At 47.3% G+C, this 12,897-nt stretch overlaps 1 protein-coding gene across 26 annotated transcripts in view; it reads left to right on the forward strand.

The window, feature by feature from the left end:
* The window catches only part of TCF7L2 (transcription factor 7 like 2), a 203,638-nt gene that overhangs the window by 12,943 nt on the left and 177,798 nt on the right, over positions 1-12,897 (forward strand). For 13 of the 26 annotated variants that reach the window (XM_040486450.1, XM_040486448.1, XM_040486453.1 and 10 more), the window contains exon 4: positions 1,197-1,265. The exons of the other annotated variants lie outside the window; for them this stretch is intronic. In XM_040486450.1, coding sequence (XP_040342384.1) covers positions 1,197-1,265 — 69 coding nt within the window. The remainder of the gene's footprint in view (positions 1-1,196; positions 1,266-12,897) is intronic. 26 annotated transcript variants of the gene reach the window in all.

Raw genomic sequence — 12,897 nt, forward strand, 5'->3', positions numbered from 1 at the left:
TGGGCGGACTGATTTTGAACAGTCCTGAACTGTGTGAACAAAATCATTGGATCTAAAACTCACTGGCAAGCTAGGTTACACTTTGTTCTAGTACTATGGAAGTGTTCTGGTAACAGCAACAGTATAGTAGCAGTAATAGCCGTGGTTTGGAAGTGCGAGCCCCTGCTGCCTTTCGCTGTGAGGTGAATGAGCGGCGATTCCTCCTCATTTGTTCATATGTTGCAAATTAAAATGCATCTCCAGATGCCGTTGAGATCCTTTAGTGACTGTTGTATTGTTTATAAAATGAATCAGATAGTGTTTGTTTTCCTGCTCGGGAGGATCCCACTACTAACAAGCGTTATTTGGGGAAAGGAGACTTTGGTGAGGCATCTCCATATTCCTTTTTGTTTGGGGACACCCACTTCTTTGATGGGGGCTCTGTAGGGCTTCAGAGGGGAAGGCCTGAGAGAAAGACTTCGTCGTCCCGCCCCCCACCCGGTTGTGGAGAATCTGAGGGAGCCAGGGACGAGCATTCACCCAGGGGCCAGTGAACAGGCCGTCCTTAGAAAACTTGGTGGCTCTTTGGCAATGGTTGGCTCCCTCTATGGGGAAGTGTGGATTCCTAGAGTGCAGGCTATAGGGACGTTCTGGGACGGATCGCTTAGTCATTGCAGAAGAATGCATAAGGCATCGGTGGCCCCTGAATTCTGCCTGACACATTTGTTTTCCCCAAAATAGAATTGTGTTTAGGAGCAAGAGCCCAGTTGTCAGAACAGTGGGGGTCTTGTACCTGTTGCAGTCTTGTGGCTTCTCAGAACCCTTTCTCACTGCCTGTCCTCACACCTACGTGTCGCAATTCTCGTGGCTTTTTGCAGCACACAGTTAATTCTTCTGCAGCGTCCTGCTCAGCACACTGGCTTCCTTTATGTTTTAATGGGCGTCCGTCTTTCCTTTTCATGTCAATGATTCTCACTCTTGGCCCCCTCCCCCCTCCCTTTTCGCTTATTGAATAGACGCTTTTTTTTTTTAAACTTTACCTTAGATTATGATGATTATCTTATCCATAGCAACAAATAAAAATACACAGGTCTTGATTGAATGCCAAGGCTGCAGTTCAATCTAGGAAGGTTTGTCTGCTATTCATAAACTGCTTAAGATGTTTTCTTGTAGTTTGTGACATAAGCAGAACGCTTTGATTTGGTTTCTTTCTACAGCTCCATTTTCAGTCCGGGAGCACACATTACTCTGCGTACAAAACGATTGAACACCAGATTGCAATTCAGGTAGGAAAATGCAAGAGATCCTGAAGCTTGAATTGTCAATAAGTAGGTCTCTTGTGTCTTTTATTCTCTGCCCCTTCCCCTGATCTAGATGGTGATGATGATGATGATGATGATGATGATGATGATAGTGGTGATGATGATGCTGGGGATGATGGTTGGTGATGATGATGATGGTGGTGGTGGTGACGATGGTGAAGGTGGTGATGGTGCTGGTGGTAGTTGATTGACTCGGGGAGGTGGGAAGCAAAGAAACAAGAGCAGAAATGCTGCCAAAACGATTTAAAGAATATGGAAAGAAAGAGGAGCCTGTGTTTTGTGTTTAGTTTCTTGATCAGGCGTAATGGGCACACAAGACCCCAGCTTGGCTATTGTTTTTGGCTTAGGGAAGAATCTTCATTTGAGAGCAAAACGAGGTGGCCGACCTGGAAGAATGGTGGGGGGAGGGGAGGGGGAGGGGGCTACGGACAGCCGGAGGGTTGTTTCCGGTGCATCCAGATCATACTAAGGGGTGCTAAGAATATCACTTTCGACCCGATTGTCCTGAAATGTTGATTTCTCTTGGACCTGTTGATGTATGTCCTTAAAAGTGCTGGGAGGGAGAGGTGACAGAGCCCAGCTTCTGATGAGTGTCCGGTTTCCTGCTCATGTAGTGCTTCCATTCTCTTAAATCCAAAGGCTAAACAGATCACAGACTAATATAGACTCGGAGCTGAACTGGTGCCAGCAGAATGCAGTAGTGGAGGGAGAGCAGACTAATACGATTTTCGTCTGTCTGCCTTGCCTGGCTCTGCCAGGATGGATGTTACTCATGGTGTAACTAATGCTGCCGAAACTTCTGGAGTGTTCCGGTTTAACCCTCTGGAGAGAGGCTTTTGAAGCCTGTTGTGGTGATGGTGAAGTCTGGTTCTGGGTCTCCTCTTCCCGGAAGTGGATGTCGGTTGGTGAAATAATTTATGTTGTTCCACTGCAGATAACTTGTGTGTCCGTCTGTGGTCTCACCAAACTACAGCCATAGTCCCATCTTTGTAGCTCTCCCGTTTCAAATCTGCAGCTTCCTGGATAAGGCTTTCAGGCAGCCATGGGCCCCAGCGACACTGTGGATTCTTCCACCAGTGAAAAAAGTACGGTTCTGCAGACATTTTTATTTGATGGATTCCCTCACGTTTTTGTGCTTGTTTCAGGGCGACAGGAGCGTATTGTGAAAATATTTTGTTTGCTCCTGCCGTGTGCTGCTGATCTGATCCCTCTGTGTATTTTAGGGGAAGGTGGTTTTACCGCCTGCCATCCCCAAGTATTTTCCAGACTGATGTCTCTAGCTAGATGCCACACTCGTTCCTGCTGGCACACTTCCTGCTGGGCCTTCTGCTTCTTGATGTTGGCACATTGAGTCTTGCCCCCTGAAACTGGTTTAGTCTCAGGGCTAGGAGAGGGAACAGGCCCAAACCCTAGGTCTTGATGAATGGGTAGAGGAACAGACAAATGTCCTGAGACCTACTACATCTGGTGGAGTGCTGGAGAATCCTGTTGCCCGGGGTGTGGGAATCGGTGAGGTTGAATAGCATAGTGATCTCTATCTCAGTGTGGAAAGGCTGGCTGGGGCCATGTCACTGGGAGACCAGCCGAGACCAGACCAGCTGTTGTGTCTTTACACCCGTTGCTGAAGCGTCCCTTGTGAGACCGAGCAGTTTGACTTTCTCCAAACCACCTGGCACGGTGCAGGCCATGTGAAGCTCTTTCTCAGGAGGAAGATGGAGTAAATTACAGACCTCATTGTTCGGGGGACTGAAACCATTACCATTCCTCCATGAACAGGTAGTATTGTTCTCCCCTGCTTCTGTTTGCTAAGGCTGGATGCCCATGTGGGCAAACAGAGAGACATTTTATTAGAGACCCAGCACCGGCATGCTTTCAGAGTTCATTCGCCCCCAACCTCTGCTAGACCAGGACGAGGCCAAGCCAAATGGCATCTAGCTGTAATTTTAGTTTGAGACGAGGACGGTAGTGCTTTGGGGGGCAGTACAGCTGACATTTTCCCTTCACGGCGTTCTCCAGCACAAGGCTTAAGTGGGGTGTGATTGTTGGGGCAGAATTTTCTTTCCCTGGAAACGTAAAACTGCTTCACCTTAATAAATCCTGCATTTCAATATGAGCTGAGCTTGTTGCTTTCCTGAGCTGGTTCCCAAAATAACCTCAAGTAGGGGGACACCTTGCAACCCATGAGATCCATACCCCTTGCCCTTCCCAGCCCTCCTGTAATCTCAGGACTCGGCCAAGTTCACCGTCGACATGAATGGCCTCCAGCTGATTCCTGTAGCCGCCTCGTGTTCTTTTGAAAAAGTTTGGGCACGGTATCAGTTGCTGTGTTGGGATCTTCCCCGCTTTTGACAACCTCCCGACCCCTCTCGGTGTTGAAAAGACCAGCATCACACAAATGGCCGTATTCTCCCTACGTGGTTAACACCGATATAACTGGAATGACACTTAACAGACCTTTTAAAAGCAAGATGTAGTTATTTAGCTCTGCTGACTTTTAAAAAGTTTCATTGAAGTATGAGATAAATATGTCTTTAGTGGAGAGGTGGACCAACTTTTACACATGTGAACACCCACGAAACCATCACCCTGACCAATACGTAGAATGGAGTTGGAACACTTTTTCTGTAAAGGGGCTAAATAGTAAACATTTTTCTCTTCGCAGGCCCTATAATCTCTGTGGCAGCTACTCAACTCTGCCACCGTGATGCAAAAGGAGCTAAAAATAATACCTAAAAGAATAGATGTGGCCTTGTCCCAATAAAACTTTATTTATAAGAGTTGACAGTGGCTGGATTTGGCCCACAGACTCTGGTTTGCTGGCCCCTGAGAGAATATTACCAACCCCCCAGATGTCTTGCATATGCCCTTCACCTCCCAGTCATCTGGCTTCCAACCCTCCACCCTGAAAACCCTAGCCCCACCCCTCCACCCTCCCACCCTGCCCCCGCCAATTCTCACATGGAATAATTTTATCTATCGCCATGGATTAGTTTTGCCTGTTATTAAAAAAAAAAATTTTTTTAATGTTTATTTCTGAGACAGAGAGAGGCAGAGCGTGAGTGGGGAGGGGCAGAGAGAGAGGGAGACACAAAATCCAAAGCAGGCTCCAGGCTCTGAGCTGTCAGCACAGAGCCCGACGCGGGGCTCGAACTCACAGACCGCGAGATCATGACCTGAGCCGAAGTCGGATGCTCAACCGACTGAGCCACCCAGGCGCCCCGAGTTTTGCCTGGTTTTTAGCTTCATAGGGATGGGATTGATTGTACAGAATGGATTGTCTCCTGTCTGACCCCACTCAGCATTATATCTGACCTTTATTCCTGTTATTGTATGTGGCACTAGTTTGCTCTTTTTTATTGCCATCAGTATTCTCCGTAGGACTATGACACATTGTGCACATCCTTTCTATGTTCCTGGAGTTTTGGATTGCCTCGCATTTTCTGCTACTGTGAATAAGGTCCTAGTAACATTCTCACCCACATCTTTTGGAGGAATATGTGTGTCCGTCTCTGTTCTTCATATCCAAGAGTGGCCTTGGAGAGACACAGGGTAATACGTGTGTTTAGCTTTGCATTGATCTTTTGAGAGAGATGTGAACACTGGATTTCAAGTGTCGTCCCTGAAGTGCCCTGGCTCAGTGGTTGTATGTGTGTGAGTGATACATAGGGGAGCAGTAAAATGAGCTAGGTGTGCTCAGAGGCCGGTTTGGCTTTTGGCCCCAGTTCCTAGGAACTCCTCCCACCGTCTCCCTTAACCTGGGAAGATTTTGCAGGCTGAGTGCAGAGGTGGACCCGCACACTGCCGGTACCTTCCAGAGAGCCGCCCTGCAGGTGACTGTGGATGAATGTGTAGGCATCCCTGTTGCCTCCCTGAAGACAGCTCTTCCTGGACTCCCCCACTCGTCATTATTCCAGCCCCAAGAGCAGTGTTGTAATCAAGGTCAAGACCCACAGAAGAGATTTCCCTTGGTTTTCAGAAGGGCTATTTCAGAACCAATTAAGCCTTTGTTTTAAGAGTATTTTGGCCAAAGGTTGATGTTTTCACACCAAGTCAGATGTGATTTAGGAAAAAATAACTCCACACACAGCAAAAACAAACTGTGTAGACCTTTCTTGGTTGTTTTTCTTTTAAGATGTGAAGTGGTGTGTGTGTGTGTGTGTGTGTGTGTGTGTATGCACATGCTTGTGTGTGTGCGCAAAGACAACCAGGAGAGGCTCCAGAAGAAATGGACCATTTTATTTGTTTACACAGCTGAGCGGTGGAGACTTTCAAGTGTTGTTACTTTGCCTTCTGTCCTCAGGCTTGCACGTTCCCATCTGAGCTTTACCAAAGCATGTTCCTTCTTTTTGGTCTTCGAACTCATCTGCCGTGACTCAGTAAGGCCCCGAGGACCCTCCCCCAGGGCCTGCGTGCTTTCTGAGGTCAAGGAGGGAAGGGTAGAAACTGGAGAGTGTCCTGGTGCCGTATTGACCCCTTATTCGTGGATGGGAACTTGGTGTTTAGTCTCAGCCGTGTCTTAAAATGATGCTGTGAGTCGCGGTCCATCTCTTTGCCCAGGTAGACCCTTGGCCTCCGTGGTAAGAATGGCCAGAGGTTGGTACCAGTGGATTTGGCTGGGCTGTTGGCAAGGGCCAACCCAAGTCCTGTATCTGACGGTGGTCTCTTGTGTTCTGGGCCACCCCTCCTCGTGCCGCAGGTTCTGTGGCCCTTTCAGTTCTCATGAGGATTTGCTTTCTTGCTTCAGGAGCAGATCTGAGCTAACTTCCGTTCTTGGTATAGTCACTTCCTCAGTTTTCCCTCAGTCCCACCACCCACACCTGGCTGGGAGATTTCATGTCCCCTTTCCGCAAAGGATGCAGTGTGTGCGTGTGTTTGCATGTGGATGGGGGCCATGACAGAGACTCGTGTCGTTTCACCAGACTCGTTTGCCAGTCAGCTCCTTCGGAAGGTTCATTCACTTGCTGCCGTGCTGAGTTTCTGCCTGACTGGCTGATTGAAGTCCATACCTCAGACTGTTCCTTCATTCCTTCAAAAGTATTTATTGCATATCTTGCGTGTGCCAGGCCCTTGCAGACTTCATCTGCGGACAGAATGGACAAAACCAGCTTGTTCTCATGGAGCTTAAATTCTAGCGCTGTCTCATGTCCTGATTTGTAAGCACCCCATTTCCCTTGGTCCGATGGAGCAGGTTTTAGATACGACCTGGGAGTTGCATTTTTAAGCAGGGCTCTGAGTTTCAGCCTACTGAAGTTTGAGCAGTGCTGCCCCAGAGTCTTTTGAAGTCAATCAGTTGATCGCTTATTGGCTGCTCCGTGCCCACTTGAGTACTTGAGGGCTGGCCAGGTACTCAGTTGGGATAACTTTGATTTTGAGTGAGAAGCTAGAGTTTGCCTGTGGGTTCCGCTGAGCTTTTGAGGCCTTTCCTTCTCCATGGTTCTATGAAGAGAGCCAGATACTTTTGCAAGCCTCAAGAAGGGGCGTTTCTTTGTTTATGAAAGAGCAGCTTGGACGGTAAAGTGCTTGGTCTTCGGGGTCAAAGGCAGTAACCACAGCAGATAATAATCGCAGCTTATGCTTATTGAATTCTCCCGAAGCATTGGGTCTGGTGTTAAGTGCTGTGTATGAATTATTTATTGATTCTTCATAACAACACAGAAGGGAACCCGAAAGATGTAGTTACTCGTATTATCATCATTATATCTCCATTTTGTAAATGAGGAAACGGAGACTCGGCTACCAGAGGTATTTTGCCCATGATCAAGGAATTAGGATTCCAACCCCGGCTGTGTAGATGGTACTACACAGCATTATGCTAACTACCGTCTGCATAAAATAATGCTCAAGGGTCCAGGGGTTTCCTCACTCAGTGCCCACCAACCAGCTCTCCGGGCTGTATACAAAGGGATCAACCGGGAACTGCTCAAAAGTACGGAATCCTGGGTTCTACTCCTTAAAGATCCCATTCATTAGGACCAGGTCAGCGTCTCACAGACGCGAGCAGGCATCACCCGGGAGGTTCGTTAGATGCAGACTGTGGCCCTACCCCCCGAGTGTTAGGTTCTGTGGGTCTGGGGTGGGCCCAGGCATTGCAGCTTTAATGGGTTTTTGGGTAATCTCTATGCCTCCTCTCTGGCAATGACACGTTGAGAACTGCTGGACGAGGGCAGTGGTTCCCATCTCTGGCTGCACGTCACACAGCCCCTGGGGGAGCAGTGTAAACGGTGCTCAGGCCCGGGCTCCACTGCAGTGCACCTGAATTGGCATCTTCAGGGGGTGGGGTATGGGCATCCCTGCTTCAAAAAAAGCTTCCCAGGTGATTTTATCATTGATTGGTTGATTCATTTATTTACAGTTCATTTATCTGAGAGAGAGAGGATGAGAGGGCACTGGCAGGGGAGGGGCAGAGAGAGAGGGAGAGAATCCCACGCAGGCTCCAGGGTCTGAACTGTCAGCACAGAGCCCCGTGCGGGGCTTGAACCCTGAGATCATGACCTGAGCCGAAATCAAGAGTCGGACACTTGACCCAACCGACCGAGCCACCCAGGCACCCCTCCCAGGTGATTTTAATGTGCACACAGGGTTGACGAGCTCTGGTCTAGGGATCCTGGAATCTGTACCCCTTACCTACTTTTTGGGTGAAACGTGCATATAGTCTTGTTACAGAAAAACTGTCATCAGGGCTTCTGTTTGCTCGCTTATTTTGTTTAGCTTGACTCTGTTTCCTTGGAGGAGAGGAGGCCGGTTACACTCAGAGTTCTAAAGGATGCCTGTTCAATGGGAGAGGACTCTGGAGAATGTTCCATTAACAGGCAGTCAGTGATGGTCATTGTCCCCGGAGTTAGGAACAGTGAGAGGAGGTGGGAGTCTGCTGTAGCATGCCAGGGGAACCCTGAGGCTGTCTAGCTCTGTTCAGGCTTCCAGTCAGACAGACGCACATTTGGATGCAGGGAGGGCCTGACATTCCTCATTTCTAACACACTCCTCGGGTTTCCTGATGCTGCCAGGCCCCAAGCCCCTCTTGTCGGGTGGCGCAAAAGTAGAGCCTCTGTCTCTGTCTCTCTCTCTTTTTGAAAGATTTTTATTTTTATTTTTTTACCTGACAGAGAGAGAGAGAGAGAGAGCGCTGGCACGTGTTGGGGACAGGGGCAGAGGGAGAGAGAGAGAGAGAATCTCAAACACAGAGAATCTCAGCACGGAGCCCAACGCAGGGCTCGATCCCATGACCCGAGGATCATGACCTGAGCCGAAATCAAGAGTCGGGTGCTCAACCAACTGAGCCACCCAGGCGCCCTTTAAAGATTTTATTTTTAAGTAATCTCTACACCCAACGTGGGGCTCGCACTTACAACCCTGATATCAAGAGTTGCTTGCTCTTCTGACAGAGCCAGCCAGCCTCCCTGCAGTCTGTTTTGAAAGGCAAGGAAACTGAGGTGCAGAGTAGTGATTGGTTCCCATAATTTGGTTGAAACAGGGCCAAGTTGGGAGTCCAGGGGCCCAGCTTGTCTCTGTGTCTATCTTTCAAGAAGTTACTATCTTGTTTAAACCAACAGCAACTGTATTCAGTTGACTGGGTAAAAGAAAACAATCTTGTTTTAAGGCTTTTACTTATATCTTTTTTATTTTTATTTTTTTTAAATTTTTTTCCAACGTTTTTTATTTATTTTTGGGACAGAGAGAGACAGAGCATGAACGGGGGAGGGGCAGAGAGAGCGGGAGACACAGAATCGGAAACAGGCTCCAGGCTCTGAGCCATCAGCCCAGAGCCCGACGCGGGGCTCGAACTCACGGACCGCGAGATCGTGACCTGGCTGAAGTCGGACGCTTAACCGACTGCGCCACCCAGGCGCCCCAACTTACATCTTTTTTAAAACTGCTATCTGTTCTAATTGTATCTGTGTGTTTGTAGGAGTTGAGATATTTGTATGTGTTCATTCTCCACCACATTACGGCACTTGGGACCCAGCCTGCGTGCTTTGTAAGCGGGCTGGTAAGGATGCAGAGAGGTGGCCTGGTGGTCCTTGGCTTAGGACGACCAGGAAGGATGGACACAGCTGTTCCATCAGCCACGTGTGTGCCTTTTAGGGGCCATAGCAGGTGGTGTAGACGTCTGTTCTGTGGCAGTCAGCAGGTAGTGTAGACGTCTGATACGTGGCAGTCAGCAGGTCGTATGTTCTTAGTAACTCTGTTTTAGAGGTTGCACTTTATAATTCTTACTTTTTACAAAGTCCCTGAGAATCATGGGGCTGTTTAGCTAAACACAGAAATTTCCAAGTGGGTTGTAGCTGACATACGCAGGCTAATCAAGCTTCGCACTTAATTTGTCTCTGGAATTTGGTTTGGTGCCATTGTATCAAGTCCTGATGGAACAGATAGTGGTTGCAGACTTTTTTTTTTTAACGGTTTACCTTGAAATCTCAGCACAGTCTTCACTTAAACAGATACGGCAGCAGACCGTTATTCCTGGAGGTTCCACCAAAATCCCTGAGTGCCTGGCAGTGTGTTTAACATGTGATGAGTAATACACTGAAATTTAAAAATATGAAGCTTAAATGCAGGCATATGTATGTTTCTGTGTCTCTAACATGTTCTAAAAAGAAACATTAGAATCAAACATACTCTGAAGTATTTTCACAGAACTTCAGTTTTTTAAGGGTTGCATCTGGAAAAACACTTGGTTATACGAGATTCACCATCTGTTAGGCATGGACTGGGAATGGGTGTGTCTTTGGCGGGTAGAGGGGGTGAATGAGATGGGATGGCTTAGTGTGGCATCTCTCAGCTGCACCACCATTGACTACTTGGGCTGGAAAATTTTTGTCTCACCGGGGACTGTCCTGTGCGTTGCACGGTGTGTGTTTAGCATCATCCCTGACCTCTAATGGCTTCAAGCCACTAGCACCTAACAAACATGTCTCTAGACCTTGCCACATGTCCCCTGGGGGTCCAGATTCCCCCCTCCCCACCCCGCTGGGAACCCTCGAGGTCTTAGTAGCAGTACCTCTGCATTTGAAAGGGACTAGGTACCAGAGGAGGTGGGCAGGTTCAGCTCCTGCTTCTGGAGTCCCACAACCTGGGTTTGGGGGGCGGTGGGGCAAGCCTCAGTTTCCTGACCCGTGCAGTGGGGATAAATGGTAGTACCTGTTGGCAGAAGGTTGTTGGGAGATGAAGGGAGATACAAGGCAGGTAAGAAGTGGGCCAGAAAATGGCGGGTAGATGAGCGCTCGGTAAATGCAAGTTTCTGTTCACCACTGAGAACTGCGTGAGGTACCTGTTTGCAGATTTAGAAGGAGTCTTCTACCGACATGCATTGTGTGTTTTTTACTTCCTGTCAGAAACGTCACACATGATAAATTTGATAACCTGGACTATCTTTGCTAAGTAACAAAGATTTATGACTCTTGTTGTTTGCCGTTTGCGTTTCTCTTATGTCACTTAAAAATTCTGCTTGGTCCTTGTAACATCTGACTAGAATGTAAGCCCTTCGGAGATTGTGCCTTCCTCATCTTCGTATTCCTAGGGCATCCTGCAGGAACGTGTGGGACATTGTAGGCGTACAACCTGGGGTGTGAATGGGTTTAAATAATGCACACCGAGGGCAGAAGGAGAACAGAGGACGTAAGTGGGTTGGGTGGCTGTGTATTAGAGGCGGGGTTTAACATTTTTCTCTTAACAGTCCCTGCAAAACATGATGGCAATTATATATATCATGATTAATAATACATATCATATATAGTGCATATATACATGATATCAGTATTTATTATCTTTTGTACTCAGTGAGACAATTTGAGATAGACCTTCAACCCCTTCGTTGACTTTCTCTGGTATCTCGTAGCCTGACCTCAGCCGTCTTTCATTGCATGAATTTGCACCCTGTGTTAATGACTATGGCATCACTCAAATCATGGTTAACCACAGTTGGACTGTTCTATGTTTGAATGTATGTAATATATGGTATGTTATATAATATAAATTACGTAAAGTATAAGTATATGTAAATACATAAAACATTTTTATGATTGTCTTCTGAGTTTCAAAATGCTTGGAAGTTGGTTTTTAAAAGCAATATTAGGGGCGCCTGGGTGCCTTATTCGGTTAAGTGTCCGACTTCGGCTCAGGTCATGATCTCATGGTTCGTGGGTTCGAGCCCTACGTCGGGCTCTGTGCTGACAGCTGAGAGCCTGGAGCCTGCTTCGGATTCTGTGTCTCCCCCTGTCTCTGCCCCTCCCCTGCTCTCACTCTGTCTCTCACTCTCTCAAAAATAAATAAAGATTAAAAAAAAAATTAAAAAAAAAATAAATAAAAGCAATATTAGCATTTTTCTTTCCCCTTAAAGGACAAGTAGTGTTTCCCATTGGATCATACCATTTTTCTCAGGCTATGGCAACTGTCATTAATTCCTGCAGGCAACTTCAGAAACCTAGACGAGTGTTTTCCTACCTGTGGGTGGATGAATCGACACAAGCAAATTCATCCCTTTTTGTTCCCAAACCTTGTGCCTCCCAGAATTTTGAGGAGGAGGTGAGGCACCAGAATAAACAGCTTCGGTGGTTGAAAAGCAGAAATTGTCCAGCCCTTGAAAATGGATGTGTCTGCCCCGGTAGCCTAGAGGGCCTGGGGGGATTCTTTTCGCCCGGGCTTTGGTGAGACTGCCCTGTAGGGAAGGGAGCCTTGTGTCAATAGTTTCTAAGTTGATTCGGTAAGCATTGTTGACGATTGAAATTGAAGAATTGTGAAGACAATTCATCTTGAGGAACAGAGCACATCGGGTGTGAGCCCGGCTGCTGGGGAGCAGACATTGACATACGGGCCGTCATCAAACTAATTGTTGTTTGAATTACCTGTTATGATCCGATGACAAATCTGCCTTGCTCCTGCCACTGGAGCAGAAAATGTAGCTTGAATTGGCGTGATGTTAGCAAGTGTAAACTGTACTTCAACAAGATGGATAAACCCAATTATGGGGCAGACCTGTAGAGAGAAAATCCATTTAAATCTCGTAATGTTAAGCAGAGCTGTGTTTAATTCATTTGGACCAATTTGGGAATGATGTATGAGTGTTGGTGAACATTAGTCAAAGGGGGGACCACCTGGGGGTAAGGGATGCGCCTGGGCTGGCGGCCGCTCTGGGGAGGCAGCTGGGGTGTCGTCTCAGCAGCCTGCACTAATGGCGGGGAGAGGCAGAAATGACAAAACGATGTACTGAGTGCTGCTAGGAGAGCCGCACTGTGCAAATGAACCAATAAGGAAAACATATGAAGCAGAAATGAAGGAGGTGTTTTCCCTAAATGCTATTGACAGTCCAAAATAGAAAGGAAATTTGAGGTTCCTCTCCTGTGTTTCCTTCCCGGGTACGCTTCTGGGTTTTTCCAAGCCTCCTCCCAAGGAGGCCGAGGAAATGCTTTTTATTTTTGCCTAATGATGATTGAAAAGAGAGAGAGAGAGGAGGGAAAGTGACATTTAAATTAATAATCTTGGGGGGGGGTATTTAGTTCTCTATCGGAAAGCAGGTAAGAGAGGATTATTATTCTGAAATACATATATTATGCATATTTGGAAGAGAATCTGGAAGGCTTTGTCTATCTGAATTTTTTTT

This window comes from Herpailurus yagouaroundi, unplaced genomic scaffold (assembly GCF_014898765.1).
Source record: "Herpailurus yagouaroundi ecotype Mexico unplaced genomic scaffold, PumYag 163, whole genome shotgun sequence".
NCBI lineage: Eukaryota > Metazoa > Chordata > Mammalia > Carnivora > Felidae > Herpailurus > Herpailurus yagouaroundi.